Raw genomic sequence first — 18,596 nt, 5'->3', positions numbered from 1 at the left:
TAATTTACAACTATTGAGTCAGCGGAACGAGTAATGTGTTGCAGTGCTGTGCGGTGCTGGATCCAGTGGGCTGTGTCTGCGGCGCGAATGACGACCCTCTCGTGACATTATCACGAAATATCTTTAAAAAGTGAGTGACGCGGATTCAGGATATAGGTACCCGAATTAGGTGCACTATAAACTATGTTATGATATATATAATATATTACTAGCTGGTGCCCGCGACTTCGTCTGCGCACTTTTAAGTCGAATATTATGGATTACAGAGAACGGTATAGATTTGGGTATAGCATTTGGTTAAAAGAGAGAAGGTATATTAAAAAAAAGAAAGATATCTGTAAGAAAATTTATTGGTCCCTTATGTTTAAAAGACACTTACAGGGGTCAGGGTCACGTTGTGTACAAAAATATTTTAAAATGAACTAATTCAAAAACACGTTTGTACCCAACGCAACGTTTACTGTTTTGTTATTATTTGTTAAAATGTGGGAAACCCTCTGCATATCCTTAGAGACATACCTACGTACCAAGTTTCATGCTTTTATCTTCAAGAATAAACTGACGAACACCCATGCAAACTTTCAACCCTTATTTCACCCACACACTGGCAAAAATTTCAAAATGCTAACGATTTGTTGTTTCTCATTTAGTGCCTAAATACACCATGTAATTTTTTATCTTCAAAAATGACGAACTTCATATAAACTTTCAACCCCTGTTTAATCCCCAAACAGGTCGAAATTTCAAAAACGATAGAACAAATGTTGAATTATTTCTTATCAAGTGCTTTAATATAAAGTTTCATGGCTTTATCTTTTAAAATTAAGAAATCCCATACAAACTTTCAACTTCTATTTCAACCTCTTCACCTTCCCCTTTTTCCCAATAAAATTCCCCTTTTTTTGCAATGAAAAGCAGTAGTCTATATTGTTTCTCAGGGTCTAAAGATGGTCTGTGCCAAATTTCATCAAAATCGGTGGAGATGTTGCGGGAAAGCGTATCAGACAGACAAACAGAGTTATTTTCCCATTTATAATATAAGTAGGGATGTACATACTTACAAAATATTTGTGTCGAGGCAGTTTAATGCAAGTCATCGGCCTAGCCTTTTCCCAACTTTGTTGGGGTAGGCTTCCAGTCTAACCGGATTCAGCTAAGTATCAGTGTTTTGCAAGGAGCGACTGCCTCTCTGACCTCCTCAAACCAGTTACCTGGGCAATACGGTACCCTAGGTTAGACTGGTTGTCAGACTTTCAAGCTTCTTACTAGCTGTAACGACTGTCAAAGATGTATGAATAACAGCCGGGACCCACAATTTAACGTGCCTTCCGAAACAAGGAGTTTACTATGCAGTTTACTAAAAGTGTTTGACTTTATTTTCCAACATGGAAGCTATATGCTCTATGTATCTTCAATTTAATTTATAGTCTGCAATTAATAGGACACGATGTAATTATAAGAAATCGCCCAAGGAGCGAACTTGCTGCTATTCTTCGATGTTTTGGATATATTATGCTCCTGTTAATTTTTTTCTTCCGACACATTCTTTTAATTATATCTCAAGGTTTAAAAATATTTATTTGGTGTCTTCTGGATTGCATTGTAAACATTAGGTACCTACTATGAAATAACTTACTATGAATTCAAATAAACATGTCGGGATCAAAACAAAAAATGTAAAATTCATCAAATTCATGCCTAGTGGCTATTGGTAAAACCACAGGACTGTCAAATCAAAGGTCTTGAGTTCGATCCAAAGGCACGCATCGGCTTTTCGAAGGATGTGTGCGTTTTATAAATAAATATCGCTGCTGGTATCCTGCGAAACTAGCCCCCCCTGTGAAAATCGGTCAGTACAGTATAAGATAAGGCCAGGATTAGACATCCAAAACAAAAAATATTGTCTTGATACCATAAGGGTCATAGCAGTCATCTAATCATCTGTACATCAAAACGACAAATTTCGAAGACAAAAAGCCGGAAAGAATAGTAAGCTCACATGTAAAGTTGTTAAAAGTAACAATCAAAATCGAATCAATTGATTTTTGCTTTGTATTGCATTACTATAAGACTTTTCAAAGATTTGGAAGAAAATGATTATCGTTAGGCTAATTAAATATCTTGAGGGCAATATTTTGTTTTCGGATAGTCAATTTGGCTTTATATCAACTAACCAAGCGGTGCCTAGATAATAATAAATTTCCTAGGTAGAAGATAGAAGATAATATTATTTATTGCACACCACATAAGTACAAGATTGGATACAAATAAATAGTTACATAGTGCCAAAATGGGAGGTCTTATGGCCAAAAGCGATCTTTTACAGACAACCTCTTGGATGGATTACATTCTGAAGGAGCAACATTTCTGCAGGTAGTCCGCGGTGCAAATCAGCTTACTAATTATATACGCTAAACCCTATGAAGTCTATAGAAGCATGTACACAATTGCGATATTCTTTTAGACCTTGCCAAGGCATTTGATACCATTGCTTGCTTTCTATTATTCTAGAAACTTGAAAAAATTGGTAAATAAGAAGTACAGCCAACCATATTATCGACTTAGGTATCTGAAAAAATCCCAGCAGTGTGTAAAAATTTTCAGTGTGGTAATTCAGAACTAAAAACAGTAGTTACGGAATTCCTCAGGGTACTATATTGGGTCCTACTTTATTCCAAGTTAACATCAATTACCTGTGCAGCTTGTCCATGCAAAATTGACTTATTATGTCATATGGTGATCACAGCTTGTGACTGTGACAGATGACTTGTGTTCACAGGAAAATCAAAGAATGGATCTATCAAAATACCCAAAATATTTTTACTTTGTGGTCAAATAAAAAAACCGAAAATGGTGTAATTGGATTTATAATAATCTCCTAACATTAAATTCACATAAAACAAATCGATAAAGCAGTAGCGCGTGGCGTATACCGCGTCATGCATATACCTATTAAACATCATTCGTTGAGCTCTTCCCACTGCTGGTGGACCTACCGTTTTAGAACGGCACTGTCATACGAGTACGTCCGCTGACACCGCAAGCGATTGCCCTACATTTGTAAAAACTGATCATAATTAATATCTAAGTGTCAAAACAGGTGTGTACACATGACTGACTATGCACCAGAATACATAAATTAATCTTTGTCTTTAAACACTTAAGCAACATTTCAGACATTTCATTCTTACCTACTGTATTAACTCATGGGTTGGTGCCTCTTAAACCTATCTCTTGCCTCTAGAACGTGTTCAAAGAGCAAATCTGAACGTCACCACCATTCGTCCTTTAAGGTTTCCTACACGCCAGTTGCACATTGAATGCAAAGTACTCACAGTGCGTTATTTACTCTAAATATACTAATCCAGTAAACCTTATATTGGCCCGGTACCGGTACCGGCAAGAGAAGAAAGGATTTCGTTAGCACTAACCCTCAGAGGAAAAATGTTTTTACTAACATACTTTATATTTTTTCTAAGACCTTATTTATATTTATAACAGATTGCTCAAGGAATGTAGTGTAAGCTTAAATAGTGTCTTAAATAAATAAGTGTAATATAATGGTAACAATATCTACAGACTTTCTATTACTTAGATACGGAAAAAATTCTAGAAGTGATACAATAAACTGTTTAGCTTAGTAGTCATATAATATTTAGTGATAATGGTATTTGAAAATTTAGGATAGCTTGCCTTGCTGAGTCTATATCTAATCTTATTATGTGATAGAATTATAATTTAAATATCCATCAGTCATTTTCTCTATAATAATTATCACTGCGGTGGTCCCTATATTATAATTAGAACGTCGTTATCGAATATATTATGACATGTATTTGTGTAGATTTTTAGTTAGTTTATGAGTATTTGTACTTCTTTTCCTATACGGGTTAACTTCATTTGAAGAAACCCGGTCCTTTTTTGTCACAGGTCCAACATGCATAGGCCTTGTTGAAAACTTTGAAATGTGATGGGGTATCTACCAGGGGGCATATATTTTCGTCCTATATTATTATAAGAACAGATATGGACGGCCCAAGGTAGCTACAAAACTATTGTAATTTGTATAATAATAATTTATGGGGATAAAGCTAATTCGGGCTATTGATAGATATTATTCGATACGTTAAATGTTCATTTCCATTCATGTTTCATATTTTTACTGCTACTACAACTGAACCGTTTTTTTTTGATGTTTTTCTTTTTTTACATCTGTAGACGGTTATCAGAAAAGTACCTGGTTGATAATTGTAAGGTTTCAACTTGTAAAGCAAATGTTTGGAACCGAGATGGTATTGAGCAATATTATCAATTGTATCCCTTTAAATTCCATAAAATAAATACAAACATAGTTTATTATGCTTGTAAAATGATACAACAATACTTCACCTGTTATTTGATTGTTTATCATTTAATATTTGTTGTGTTTCGAAGCAGGTAACAGATTTTGTTTTTAAATACAAACAACTACACTATTTCAGCTAAGCGTTTGCAGCAGCTGCAGTCATACGACGAAGGCAGGTCAGACATAACGTGTACGAAAACGATACCAGGCGCGCGAGTAGATAATGAAAGCCAGTTTCACTGTCATGTAAGTAGTTTAATTGATTTTGATAGAATCCCTCGATTTTAAATAGTGTCAATCGTAATCAGATTTTTAGTAGGGTTGTTATCTTAATTTTAATGTTGACAAAGTACGACATGCAATTATTTTGACTCATCTGTGCGTCGGTAGTAAGCATAGTAGGAACCTCTGTGTACAACAGCTCGATTGGGTTTTAATTAATGCACCTACAATTTTATTTATTTTCAGGTTACGAAATTACATAATCATTCTCATAATGAGTAGCTGTTGTGGTGAAACATTTGTGGAATACAGCTGGCTGGAGAACAATGACAAATACGACTGCATAGTGGGAATATCTGTAGATGGTAAACCAGTTTCCATGGGTACGATTCTAGACGAAAATTTAATAATTACTTCTGCAAACCCAATAGAAAGAATAAACGAATTCCATAGAATCAAGATACACACTATTGACGGGGCATTCAACCGTCAAAAAGTTCGCTCCGTTTACAGCGTAACTAAAGACCAAGCGAAAAGAATTACGGGAGGTCATTGGAAGACATTCGGTTATGATAAACGTCACGCACCGCATCATGACATAGTACTGATTTCACCTAACCAAAATATTAAACTATTTAAAGGCCCTCGCACTCCAATCGATTGTCCTGCTATGGACCCAAATGCGACATTTGACTCATCTGGGAGGTTTTCTTACGTTGGTTTTGGTTTCATTGACAAGCGTCACGTAAGACAAAACTTTGAGCTAGAACTTGCAGAATATGAATTCGAAGAAGTGTATACAGAGTGTAGTGAATGGGTCCCATTGATTTGGGGGAACTTTATCTGTGTGTTAAATGTGGAACATTTTGTTGGAGTCTCTTCCGGCGCTGGACTATTCTTTAATGAGCGTTTAGTGGGGGTCGGAAGTTTTGGAGTCAAAAAGGGAAATGAGGGTGTATTATTATTTACCGATTACAGAAAGTACTTCTATCACTTACAATTTTTTTTCATTAGAGAAGAAGACCAAAGACCAGACACTACCTCGACGACAACGACTACTACGACAACGACAACAACGACAACAACAACAACGACAACAACAACAACGACACCGAGAACGACGAGGCCAAAAACAAAGAAGAGAACGTTTACTACTCCGGATTATATATCTGCATAAACCGCCGTGCTACCTCAACCGCATTTTTGTTTCGGTGTATTTCATTGCGTTGCAATCCTTCATACACCAACTGAGGACTTCCACCGGCCAGTAGTGTGGGCCGGCGGGTCACTTTCTCGAGTTGTGTCGAGGCCTCCTCGGCTCATATTTTGACCATATCCATAGCAACGTAGGCGGCCCACCACAGTGGGTCACACCCGCAGACGGTCACCGTGTCCGGTCAGTACCTGTGTGAAAAGGTACGTTAAAACATCGTATCGCCTCTCTACCCACAGTTGGAGATGTGGGCGGTCCGGCTCCACCGTCACCCGCCCCGCCGTTGGATTTACGAGCCGTAGTTCCCAATTTCTGAATGGAACCATCTGTCATCCATTTCCCAAGTATGGTCGGGTCGTCTTTCAGCCCACCCGCATACAGCTCACTTTCTCAACCCAGTTACCTGGGCATACACCTTGTCACACTTTCTAACTTCTGACTCACGGAACGACCGTGTCAAGCATAGCTTTCCTGTACCTGTGATCGATCAACATATGCAGTTATTTAGCCACGAGCTCCTCTACACATATGGAATATAATTCTAACCAATTTGTAAATGTTCCCTATCCGGTCTTTTTCAATTTTTCAAACAAGGTTGAAGAAAGATTGGAATTTTGATTTGAAACCGCCGCGCGCGGTCTTGCTTTCAAATATGGTCATTTGATGTTTTACCTTCCAAGCAATGAAAAAGAAAACCCTGACTGCAATTTCAGATAGTTTTCGAGCATTGACAAAACCAAGTATTCGAGCCCAGCGCCTTCACTCTTATTAGGAGCAACTCAACGCGTACCCATAATTAGGAATAATTAGTTTGTAAGCTTTTTGTAATGTTTCAATGATTTTCAAGAGACATTAAATTCATCAAAATATTCTCAATTATTTAGTTTCATTTGGAATCCTTAAAATTCTTGAACGGGAAGCTAAACCAAATTTAAATTGTAGATATATAAAGTTTTTTTATTAATTTCAGTATCAACTAAAAAAACTTACCAAATTAAATTCACAATATTTTCTACCTGCAATTCCTGGTTGACATTGTAATAATTAATTATTAAAAAATAAAACATCAGCGTCAACTATATTTTTGTTCTAATTTATTTGATTAATCATCTGCTCTATACACATGATATGCACCAATGCCTATAAATAATACAAATCGATGATGAACAATACCGGTTATGTCACAAATTATTTACAATAAAAAAAGACAATCTAGACACACCGGAGCGAGTCGGAGCCAAGTTCATAAAACAATTATTCTTTACAAAAAGTCTATAATATTCACTTTACGGTTATCCTTGAGCTATTTCATATTTATTTCAAAATCCTTTGGAAGTAAACATTACCATTCATTAAGTACGACATGACATCCAATTCCTTTTAACAATAACATTAAATCACAGTTCTATCCTTTGTGTTTTACACCCCAATTACTTTCCTATGTTAGGAAACAGTAGAATTCGCAAGCAGATGGCCAGCCACTGACTTACAAAGTAAACCTGGCTGTTGTGGGAGTCAGACAACGCGACACACGGCGCAGAGTACCGTCTCACTTCTACAAGGGCGACAGACTTACTTTAAGAAGCAGCGGAAGGCCCGGCCTGGAATATTGAAAAATTTCGAAGGGAATAGTGTCGAAGATTTCACAGCTTTACTTACTTAGGACCTGACTGCATTCTCACATAAACAAATCAAGACCAATATATACCACCATAATATTTTTACAACATTGCGTTTGTATAACATTTATTACAACTCCTAAATAAGCGACGTTTGTTCTAGCATTGACGATGAACGAATAACTGAAATATATGAATGCGACTTATTTTTCAATATGTCACGTGACTTATACTTGTTCCATGCATTCGTTCAACGCTAAGATTTCCTAATACCCAAACTTAAGTAGAGCAGAAAACAAAAAGATTCTTAGGAAATGTTAATCTACACCTTAAATAAATTATTATAACAATAATTGCATAAATCAAAGTAGTTTTTATTACACTACATAAAGTTAGTAACACAGCACATCATTTATAGCATTCTGTTTTGTTTAGCCGTCGCAAAATAATCACAATTTAGCAAGTTATAAGCGAGAGTATCTAACACAGATTTTAAAGGAGATAGTCAAATTGTTATTCAAATGGTAACAGCGATTTATCTTGTTTAAAACACCCACATAACATAAATTAAAGTAAATATTTAATATGTCTAGGTATTGATAAGTGAACATTTTTTAGAATATAGAAGACAGATGATTTATTATATCTCAAAATCTAACACACATTTGATGAAGTCTCGAATGAAAACAAATGCAAGTACGAAGGACGACAGCGGTCACTCATAATTAATTGCTTCTCACGTTTGGTTAGTACACCTTGAAGCAGGTACGTATATTTACAAAACCTTTGAAACAACTGGTTCCATTATGATTACTATTATTTGATGCGAGGAACAAGTGAAATGTGGCAGTCATGTTTACATTATAATATTAAAATCTGAACACGCATTTTAATCTTAAAGGAATGTACAGACTGGCATTACGACGCATTTAGAATTAGGCCCTGGAACATAAGCAATCAGCTCATTTAGTAAACCTAAAACATCGCCATTCACATCTGAAAATATGAAGCAGTTTATTGCAAGTTTATATGGAAGCACGTACATATACTAAAACATGTCAACCATGTGAAACACTTCTTATTTGTACCGGGGTCTCGCATTTGTTCTAGTTTTGTGTGCGCCTGCTTATTGCAGCTTTGTCGGTGACCCGGCCCTTCACACCGTTTTCACGACAACATCATTCAACACTAGTAGAGCTCCTGCTTCGGCAGCGATTGCTTGGGTTGGTACTCACGAAACATCAGTTATTTCACAAAGTTGAACGAAAATTTGGTGTACAGCGATTGGCGCAAATGATTATTTTATAGTTACATCTAAAGGAACATAATTTCTATTGATGTATAGCCTCGCGCTTACAATAACGTAAACGCACTAAGTCGACCTTTATATTGCTTATTTACATGACCTTATTAAAATGAAAATTAAGTTCTTAACTTTAAACATTGGTGTCTTCAGTACGAACGGTGAATCGAAGATTTCATATGACGATATTACAGTTCTTCCTATAAAACGATCTATATAATTTTATATACGTAAATGAGCAGACGAATTCCCTTTCGTAAAATAGAAGTGATGTAATTTCTAACAAGTAAATGAAAACTCGTCTGCTGGTAGACAAAAATAAATTAACCCTGTCACCAGTTTTATGTGCGCTTAGATCGTATTAATCAAAAGTGAAGCAAAACCATGTTCAGGTGATATTAAATTAACCGAGAAAACTTACTACGAGTTAGTATGACGATGCAAGTGACATTGTTTATAATGGCCATCTATTTCGATAATGTACACAACACTTTGTTACACAAGCCAGTTAGTCTAAACGAAGCTCATATTTTTCTTAACATCTATTTATGTACGTCTATGATTTATTATTTTGATGTTAAAACATTAATTATTTGAAATTTAATACAGGCAAATATTTATCAATGCTCATATTTTTAACGTGCGTCTTTTGCGCTCGCCTAATTCATTCGTAGTAAATCGGACAACAGGTTGTGGATTTTTAATATTTATTAAGTAATAAATAAATTTCGTTTTAAACAAATATGGATATCAGCAAACATATGAAGGAAATCATTTATATTAAAGATCTTGAATTAAGCAATGGAGGCTTGAAGCTATCAACAGTTCGATGACAGTATAATCAAATGGAGATATCTAAGTATTAGGACGTGAGGTGCTCGTTACTGATAGCAAGTAAAACAAAGCTAACCTTATCACAAACATAATCAGTAAGTAATTGACCCTCCTTAGATTTAAACAATTCAAAGTAACTACACTTTAATTTGATTACAAATATATAATTGACAAAAACTAATCAAAAACCTTTAGAATAATTTCTGTTTCGTCTACAGAAACTCAATTTTCAAAATATGTTCTGTGACACTCGTTTTAGTGTCATCCACAATATTCTAGCTAAAATCTGCGATATACATTTTAATATTTCACTACTAAAGGTGCAAATATTTCTAAAATATATTATATATTTATAAACAGTATTTACTATATTGTGCCATATACAATGCACGCGTAACACACATGTATGTATTGTTTAATTTACCGTAGTAACTTACACATAAAAACATTACTGTTAGACAGTATCACTCGCTATACACCAACCTTTATGTAATTAGCTAACTATATTATTATATCCTTTGGTGCCTACGTAGTTCACACGCCAAGTTATTTTATTACTTTATAAAAATTAATTGCTTAATTAAGCCGCAAAGTAAGGTACATGCGTCAGTGCGTACCGCAGTCGTGTCTGCGAACGTGTTGCGGTACCCGTTGCGGCAGCAACGCGTTGCACGTAACGTGGGTACTCGGCGCTTGAACTACTCACGATTTGTTGGACATAATCAAAATAAAATCAACGCACATACGCCATAACATTTTATACATCAGTTAACAATCATTATTGTCAGTTATAAATCTATTTTTATGAATTTTATATATTTAAGTATAAATTCGCATCTAGTTGTAGGCAGTTTTAAAACAATTATGTTTATAATATTCACTATTTAGTTCCATACCGCTACGAGGTGTGGTCTCGGATGCTACGTTTCCACGGTCGCTCTAACAACGTCTTACATAAATCTGGATGGACTATCACGTATTGTTTTCATTCCGCGATGGATACTCGGCCAACATTTGGCCTTCACCTAACGTTCGTACATTTTAGGAACATATTTAGTATTATAAACCTTCCTAATCTCTTTAAAAATATGTGTAAATATTTATAGCTGTCGAATAAATTATAGGAATCTTGTTAAGGAATTAGGACTGGCCATACACAAATCGAGTACAATCGAGAGTTTGAACTAGCGAACAATGGCGGAGCTGATGGTTCTGTATACTTGTTTGCCAACCGATGACCAAACTAACGAAAAAGTAGAAAGTACAATAGTTTTAGGAAAATGAAGATTTTTTAAGCGCCATTAAAGGCTACCCCTATGACATTTGAATATTTAAATTTAAAATTTGGTGGTCAAAGCCACACCTCGTGCAGCGTGGTATCTACTAGTCGGTTTCAAGATGGATGGATCTAGCACATTCAGTATTAAATAGCTACAAAGTTAGAATTAACGCTTAAAGTTATATGATACGAGTACTACGGTAAAAATAGTAAAGGTGCTGACAGACTGGTGTTCGAATGGTGGTAGTCTTTAGGAAAACCCAGTCTGCGCTAAGTCTGACAGCCCCTTACACACTCGTTGCTTAATGAACATGCAGTCTAAGCACTTTGCCACAGAAACTGAACTTAGAGGGGTGACGAGTAACAAAACTGACCGCACGACATTACTCGGCTTACATTACTTTCTTGGGCCAGTTGTTTATATTGCAACATAGTAATAACTCTTATAAAATTCAGCAACTATTTCAATAAAAAAATGTTTTTTGAGTACTAATTGTCGCCAGCCATTTTGTTACACGTGACATACATAAATAGGAGGCAATCCCAAACAGTCAAGTTAGTCTTAGCAAATTATACTTAAAATTATTGACGAGTATCGATAGGAGCTTGCGAGAATATATCCAAACGTGCAAATAATCAACGACCTCGTAGCTTATCGAATAGAAAATTCACTTAAAAACGTTTAAAACTGTCAAAGTCTCACGCTATCACATAACCGAGCCGGTTCGTCTCGATATAGTCACATCGTCCGGACAGTATTTGGGTATAAAATAGGGTATTGCGACAACCTTTATTGCTTAAGGGTTAGGAGCGCAGCTGTGCGGGGCTGAGCACGAGTTCGCCGTCGGGTCCTCCGGCGAAGGAGACGTTGCGGGGGGGAGGGCGGCGCGCGGGAGCGGGCGCCACGCTGTGCAGGCCCGGCGGGCTGGGCGCCGCGCCCGGGCTGGCCGGCGCCACCGACAGCGAGCTCTGCTGCGCGCTGCCGCCCGCACTGGTGCCGTGATGGGCGGTGACCTAACATTTTAACTAGACTTTAGTAAACGTTCTAGTCTTTTGGTACTAATAGGTGTCATTGTGTCCTCGGTCGCGTAATAGTGAAGGTTGGGAAAACAACAGGGTTGTCCTCGGTGACAGCTGCCCGCTATTTGATCTTGAGTACGTGCAGCCTCGGCCAACGTTAATAAATACGTTGCTCTTGGAGCAAAACTTCCCTGGTTATATTGAGGCAAATGAGCCACCGAGATTTTAAAACGGGGGTCTCAAAACGAGTTCCGTCATACGACTTTATCTGAGGAATGATGAGTTTCGAAAGCCTATTGTTACCTGGTGTACAGGGGGATGTAGCGAGGCGGTGCGATACCGCCGCAGCCGCTCGTCCTCCTCGCCGCTGGACAGCGAGGACACGTCGCAAGAGGAGGCGTCGAGGCGGCGCGCGGGCGAGCACTGCGCGGGCCCGGCGCGCGCACACCCCGCCGCCGCGCTGCCTGCCAGCGGCATTTCCTCGCCCTCCACGCAACCAGACAGTCTAAAATCAGAACTAACGTGTTTAAAGTCTTACAACACCTTTCTAGTGGCTCATGCATACATCTTTCTTTTGTTTTTATGTGCATGTGCGCAGGCTTTGATTGCTTCACCGGACTTATAAAAAAAAAGCCTCCAGGCTTCCGGTTTCTGAAATTATGACAACATAATAATACAGCGTGACGATCTATGATAGAGCTGATCTGATGCTAGAGATGGAAGGAGCTCTTGTGGCCAACAAGAGCTCCGCTAAAACACTATGGGGTTTAGATTTGTTTACATTGAATTAATATTCCATCTAAAATAATGGAATCTGCCAGCATTTTTGTCTCCTCTCACCAACTCACCTTCTGTTCTCCTTGTAGTTGGTTCGACGTCGACAGCAAGGTTTCGCAAATATGCAGAAGAAGATTCGCAGCACACAGCATGCAAGTCCAGCAATAATGAGAGACGGACCAACAAGCCGAAGTGCCGGAGTCTTGAAACCCTGGAAATGTGTGAATAATGACGTCATGAGATTCTAAATTCATTGGGTTTGACACATAATACAAACACGGATTTTTTTCTTCGCGTTTTGAACGAAGTCATATGAAAATTTGGTCAAAAAGTGTCTCATATCGGTTTTCCCAAGCGTCACCGTTTTTTCGGGTTGCTTTCGATGCTACGGGTGAAAGAACAAGTGAAAAATTAAATTAGTAGTGTATGAGGTATCGAAGACATTAATTTTATTCAGTATTCAAACACAAAAAAGATTAAAAAAATCGAAATGTCCACGTTCTTAAATGTCACATTTTATCAAATTTCGACAGTTTTTATAGCTGTAAATTGCATTGTCATCGGGTTTGAAGCTCCCTGAAAATTTTAGCCAGCTATTGGGAAGTGCCGCAAAATTGAGTTGCAAAAATACAACCGAAACGATAAACATACAAACAAGAGTTTGAAAACGTGTGGAAAACATGGGAAAAAGGGCTCTCAGTGGTTTTACCTTGTCGCCGGTGCCGACGAAGTACACGACGAGTCCCAGCGCGAGCGTGCCGAGCCCCGCGTACAGCAGGCGCGCGACCCCCCACGTGTCTCCAGGCACGCCGTCCAGCTCGCCGTCCGAGTCCGATGACGAGCCGTACGAGGCGTCTCGTACCTGCAGGTCAACCTCACTCATACATCACTATTTCTAAATATATTTCTGTTTTTATGTATACGGAAACTATATGTGTCGTATTATGGATTACTAGCATAGCCTACTTAAATTTCTCTACTTATTTAGCTAGCAAACCAAATTTTGCTTCGATTTCGATTCTGATTTCGGCATGTAGAGTTTTTTTCAAACAACTAATAATATAGTTCATTTGAAGGTTTTTATGCGTTTCCTCATTTTAAATCAATGTAGCATTGTTTCCAGCTTCTGGTTGAATGTTGAGTGTGTATACCCGGTTGTTTCTGTGCCATTTGCCGGTCTGGCCCTTGCGCGCGCCGGGGTGGTCGCCGAGCACGGAGCAGCGCCGCGCCGCGCCGCCTGCGCCCGCGCCGCCGCCCCCCACCGACAGCGCCGCCGCCTCCGCCCACGCCGCGCGCCCTGCCGCGCACTGGAACACAACACAAGTTATCAAGCTTTTGGTCATATGTATTTTTTGCATTGTCGTATAATTAAATACACAGTCAGTAATATAAGTTAACAAATAAACATGTTGTTTTGGGTTGACGGGTTATTAAGACTCTGAGTGTGCATTTTGGGAGTTTGTAAAAACTTGTACTTTTTTCTTTAATCGATTTGATAATAAAACTGATTTTGATTTAACTTTCTGGATGTTGTTAGAAACTCTTTATGTTGTTTATTCGCACATGACATGTTAAATTTATTTAGCGAATTAAAACATTGAATTATTGCAATCGAGAAAATTATCCCAGACTCACTCAATAAATAATCGCAATCCTAAATTATAATCCTTAGGTCCAGTTTCACCATACTCTGTTTGTTAAATCATAATCGGTCATTTACTAATGGATTGTTAATAGTTAACGGTCTGTTATGTCGTCATGTGTCCCACGGCAAAAATTTAACAAGGCATTAGTAAATCTGCCATTTAACTGAATGACGGGCAAGTCATTCGCTCTTATTTTAAGCAACCAGATTGAAGTGCTCGCTTCCGACGTGTATTTATATGGAATTGGACGACATTTTACATAGTCGTATAATACGTCGTTTGAAATGAAATGTCAAGGTATCTAGGTGTTGTTTACGTTTTGATTAGTTGTGTTCGGTTTGTTGCGGTGTAATTTTTTCGCGATTTTTTGAAATAAAAAAATGTCGAAGAAGACACGTGGACCGAATTTTACCACACACGAAAAAGAACTCCTGATAGAATTAATTTCACGGCATAAGGATATCGTGGAAAATAAAAAAACGGATGCCGTGACCAGTGCAACGAAAAATGAAGGGTGGAAGAAACTGGCAGAAGAATTTAATTGTTTAAGTTCTTTTCACGTGCGTCACGTTGAGCAATTAAAAACCTGCTGGGACAACATCAAACGCACCACAAGGAAAGACAAAGCCGCTGCCAAAAAAAATATTTTTTTAACTGGTAGGTGACACAGCTATTTGTTTTAAAACATGAACTAGCTAGGCCTGAAAACAAGAAGAACACAATATGCTACAGCTAGGCACATCCAATGCTTGTACGGTATAGCCGAGTGGTTAAGGTCATCACGCCAAACCCACTGTGCGCCGCGTGTCGTGGGTTCGATTCCCGCGTAGTACAAGCATTATTTTGAGTGATTCACAAATGCTTGTTCTGAGTCTGGGTGTCTTTTTGCATGTGAATTGTATGTTTGTGAAACCCAACGACACAGGGATTAAATTCCTTAGAGCAATAGTCGTTTTTAAAAAGAAAAGTGTATAGATTTATTCCGAGAAGTCGTGCTAAGTATTGTGTTTCTTTGCAGGAGGAGGCAAGCCTGACATTCCACCACCAGGACCACTTCAAGGACAAGTGGAAATGTTACTTGGCCCAACTTTGGATGGACTTGATAATCCTTATGACTCTGATATACATTTCTCAGATCAGGAACTTCGTAATTCAAATACTGTAATTGAAGTTCTTAATAAAAAAGTATATTTATGTGTTATATTTTTATAGTAACTTTAATTAACATAATATTATACGAGGTAATTTTTTTATTTATTTACCAGGATGATATCGAGTCTGGGGTCGTTCTGGGATCACAGACAGTACTCAATGCCAATGCGCCTTCTTCACCAATATTTAAAGATTCCAGTATGTCTCAGAAAAACAAAGGCATTATTCCAACTGAGGTGGGTAAAAATATTTATGTAGGTACTGGCAGACAAGTGGCTTTTATGGCCATTATAATTATGAAATAATTAATTAAAATAATTTTTCTATTTTTTTTTAGAAAGTGGAAAATAAAAAGGTGAGCAGTTGGACTCCAAGAGATTTGAAAACTAAAGTGTCGACTACACTTTCCGGCAATAAAGAACTTTCGACATCAACATGGCTGCACCGAAGAAGGCCAAAGACTTCTTTGCAGGACAAAGTCCTGCAAAGCAAATTATTACTTATTGAGAACATGTTGAAAAATACCCAAAAAGAAGCTGCCCTAAAGGAAGAAATTTTACGAGAACAGTTAAAACAAGAAAAAATTAGAACGGAGAAATTGGAAATGGAACTTGAAATGTTAAAAAAAAATATATGATTTTCGACTTTTTATTTTATTTTACAAACGAATTTAATTAAACTAATACACCACATTATGTTTTTATTCTTTAGTTACATTTATGAATCATGTTTTTATTTGTACTTAAGATTTTTTCATTTGTACTTAAGGTACTAACTGTTTTCGGTCTATAAAATTTAATGCAGTTAAAATAAAGACATCATAACAACTAATAATTATAAATCAATTATGAGATGCATTTAAATGTAAACTTTTAAAATAATTATTTATTAGCTCTCTTCGCTTAGGATTTATATCTCTCATAACTCCATTATTTCTTTGTTCCCTGATATGGCCCTGACGGAACAAATCTTCCCATGGCATAATTAACTCAAGTTCAGGATCATCTGGTGGTAACTCTTCCTTTCCCTTTATTGCAATATTGTGCAGTATTCCCGTTGCAACAATAACAGCAAGACATTTTTTCACTTGTATCTGCATCCCCAAGGCAAGTACAGGGAATCTTCGTTTCCACACCCCAAACATGCGTTCAACAGGATTTCTGCTTCTGATTTGAGCCTCATTATATAGTATATCCTCTGGGGTTTGTGGATTGTCCAGTGGCATCATGATATAAGGCCGATTCATGTACCCACTATCAGCCAATAATACAGCATCCCTATACTTGCCGCTTTCGAACAAAGCATTCCTGTAGGAAGCGTTCCAAATAGTTTGGTCTTGGCTACTGCCAGGCCATCTTGCCACCAAATCTAAAATTTCTAAATTTGCACTGCAAATCGCTTGCACATTTATGGACATGTAGCCTTTCCGGTTCCTAAAATATTCTGCATTTACCCCACCAGGGGAACGAATCCGTACATGTGTACAATCTAGAGCACCCAAAGCTTTTGGAAATTTTGCAATATTATAAAAATTCAACTGAGTTTTCCTTATCTCTTCCACTGTGTCTGGGAACTTGATACAATTGCGGCTTAATGAGGCTATTGCAGCAGTGACTCTGTGTATGATTCTGTGAGATGACGATTTACTTATACCGCAATAATCACCAACTGATATTTGTTGGGAGCCAGTCGCATAGTATCTCAAAGTCAAAAGAAGCTGATTTATGGGTGAAATTGATTCGTTTCTGAAACAAAATAAATGATTAATTTTATAAAACATTCATGTATTGAATAAGCCTTATAAATCTTACCTGTATTATGTAAATCTGTGTTCGTAAAGTTATAAGGTTGTAGGTGGATTTAATCAAAATATCACACATGATAAGATGGGTTGTATAAGTGCATAAAAATACTACTCAATGATTTCTTGCATTTCATAACGTACATGATGGTCTTAATTAATTAATAGACGACTTACCGATCTGATGGATATTCTAATTTATCTTCGATCAACTGGAGAATATCAAGGGTCATATCTTTTGATAAACGAAACCTGGTACAAAAATCGACATCATCGTATTCTTCGAAATAGCAATGACGATCTTTAAAAATTCTGGGACGTCGTACAATTCCATCTAAGCAATCTAAATTTTCTAAAATGTTATTTGCAAAAATAAAATTATATGCAGCGTCCATTTTGACGTGACTTTGACAATCTGTTAGTGTCTAACAGACGTCTTGACCGGTGATTAGATTTAATGCCTTGTTAAGCGAAGTTAACAGACGTTTAGTCGTGGTGGGACACTCGATAACTTTAACAGTCCGTTATCTGTCTTAACAGACCGTTAAATATTTAACAGAGTATGGTGAAACTGGACCTTAGAGCTAGAATTTTTGACGTTTCACAAGAATTATTCGTCAAAACGTTTTCTTACAAAACCGTCAACTGCTATAACTGAAAACTTTTTCTGTCGTTTAATAGAAAAAGCATGAATTGCCAATATAACCCGACAGACAGTCGCACGCGACATCACTTTTGGTTTTGCGAACTTAATTCAATATAGTCACACTATGTGAAAAAGGTTATCATGGTTCGGAGGTCGTAAATACTGTGTAGCCACGACATCTACGTTTGGTATTAGATTTAAATATGCGTTCTTTTCGGTGCATTACAAGGCAATGTCGGGAGCCACATATTTCGATCGACTTTCAATATTCTTATATTATATTGTTTTTTAACAGAATTAAGCTATTTTGATTAGAAATACGTTCTTCTTCAGATTTCTTCGTTAATTCTTATCTCAACCTCTCATGTCTCATCTCTATAGCTCCACTTCAGATAACTTCAAAACTACACTCATACATATTCAAAGAGCCTACCTTCCAAAACAGTTCCACAATTAAATCCGATACTGAACCAATAAATACATTACAGCGGCTTTCCCCAATAAAAATTGTTGATACAAGTCACGATTCTCATAAACAGAAAATGAGGACATATAGTCAATAGCCAGTGGATCTGAGAGCATATAACAGGGGTATTGGGCGATATATCATGTCGGTACAAGGAAACACTGACTGCAATAAAAATCCTGTAAAAGAGGTCATAAACAAGGTACAAACGACGAAAGGAAACTGAATATGGCGAGACATTGACATTAAAAACAATTGTATCTGAACAAAGTG

The 18,596-nt window shown here is 37.2% G+C and overlaps 1 protein-coding gene across 1 annotated transcript in view; it reads right to left on the bottom strand.

Annotated features, from left to right (window-relative positions):
* Positions 1-6,852: 6,852 nt before the first annotated feature.
* The window catches only part of LOC113495123, a 32,954-nt gene continuing 21,210 nt past the window's right edge, over positions 6,853-18,596 (bottom strand). The window contains exons 2-6 of the mRNA XM_026873720.1: positions 13,764-13,919; positions 13,322-13,474; positions 12,684-12,823; positions 12,139-12,340; positions 6,853-11,829 (exon numbers count right to left, since the gene is read on the bottom strand). Of these exons, the coding sequence (XP_026729521.1) occupies positions 11,620-11,829; positions 12,139-12,340; positions 12,684-12,823; positions 13,322-13,474; positions 13,764-13,919 (861 nt within the window). The 3' untranslated portion in view covers positions 6,853-11,619. The remainder of the gene's footprint in view (positions 11,830-12,138; positions 12,341-12,683; positions 12,824-13,321; positions 13,475-13,763; positions 13,920-18,596) is intronic.

The sequence above is a fragment of the Trichoplusia ni genome, chromosome 6, assembly GCF_003590095.1.
Source record: "Trichoplusia ni isolate ovarian cell line Hi5 chromosome 6, tn1, whole genome shotgun sequence".
In the NCBI taxonomy this organism is placed as follows: domain Eukaryota; kingdom Metazoa; phylum Arthropoda; class Insecta; order Lepidoptera; family Noctuidae; genus Trichoplusia; species Trichoplusia ni.
Note: the sequence above shows the minus strand (reverse complement) of the source record. Positions and strands in the feature narration are given on the sequence as shown.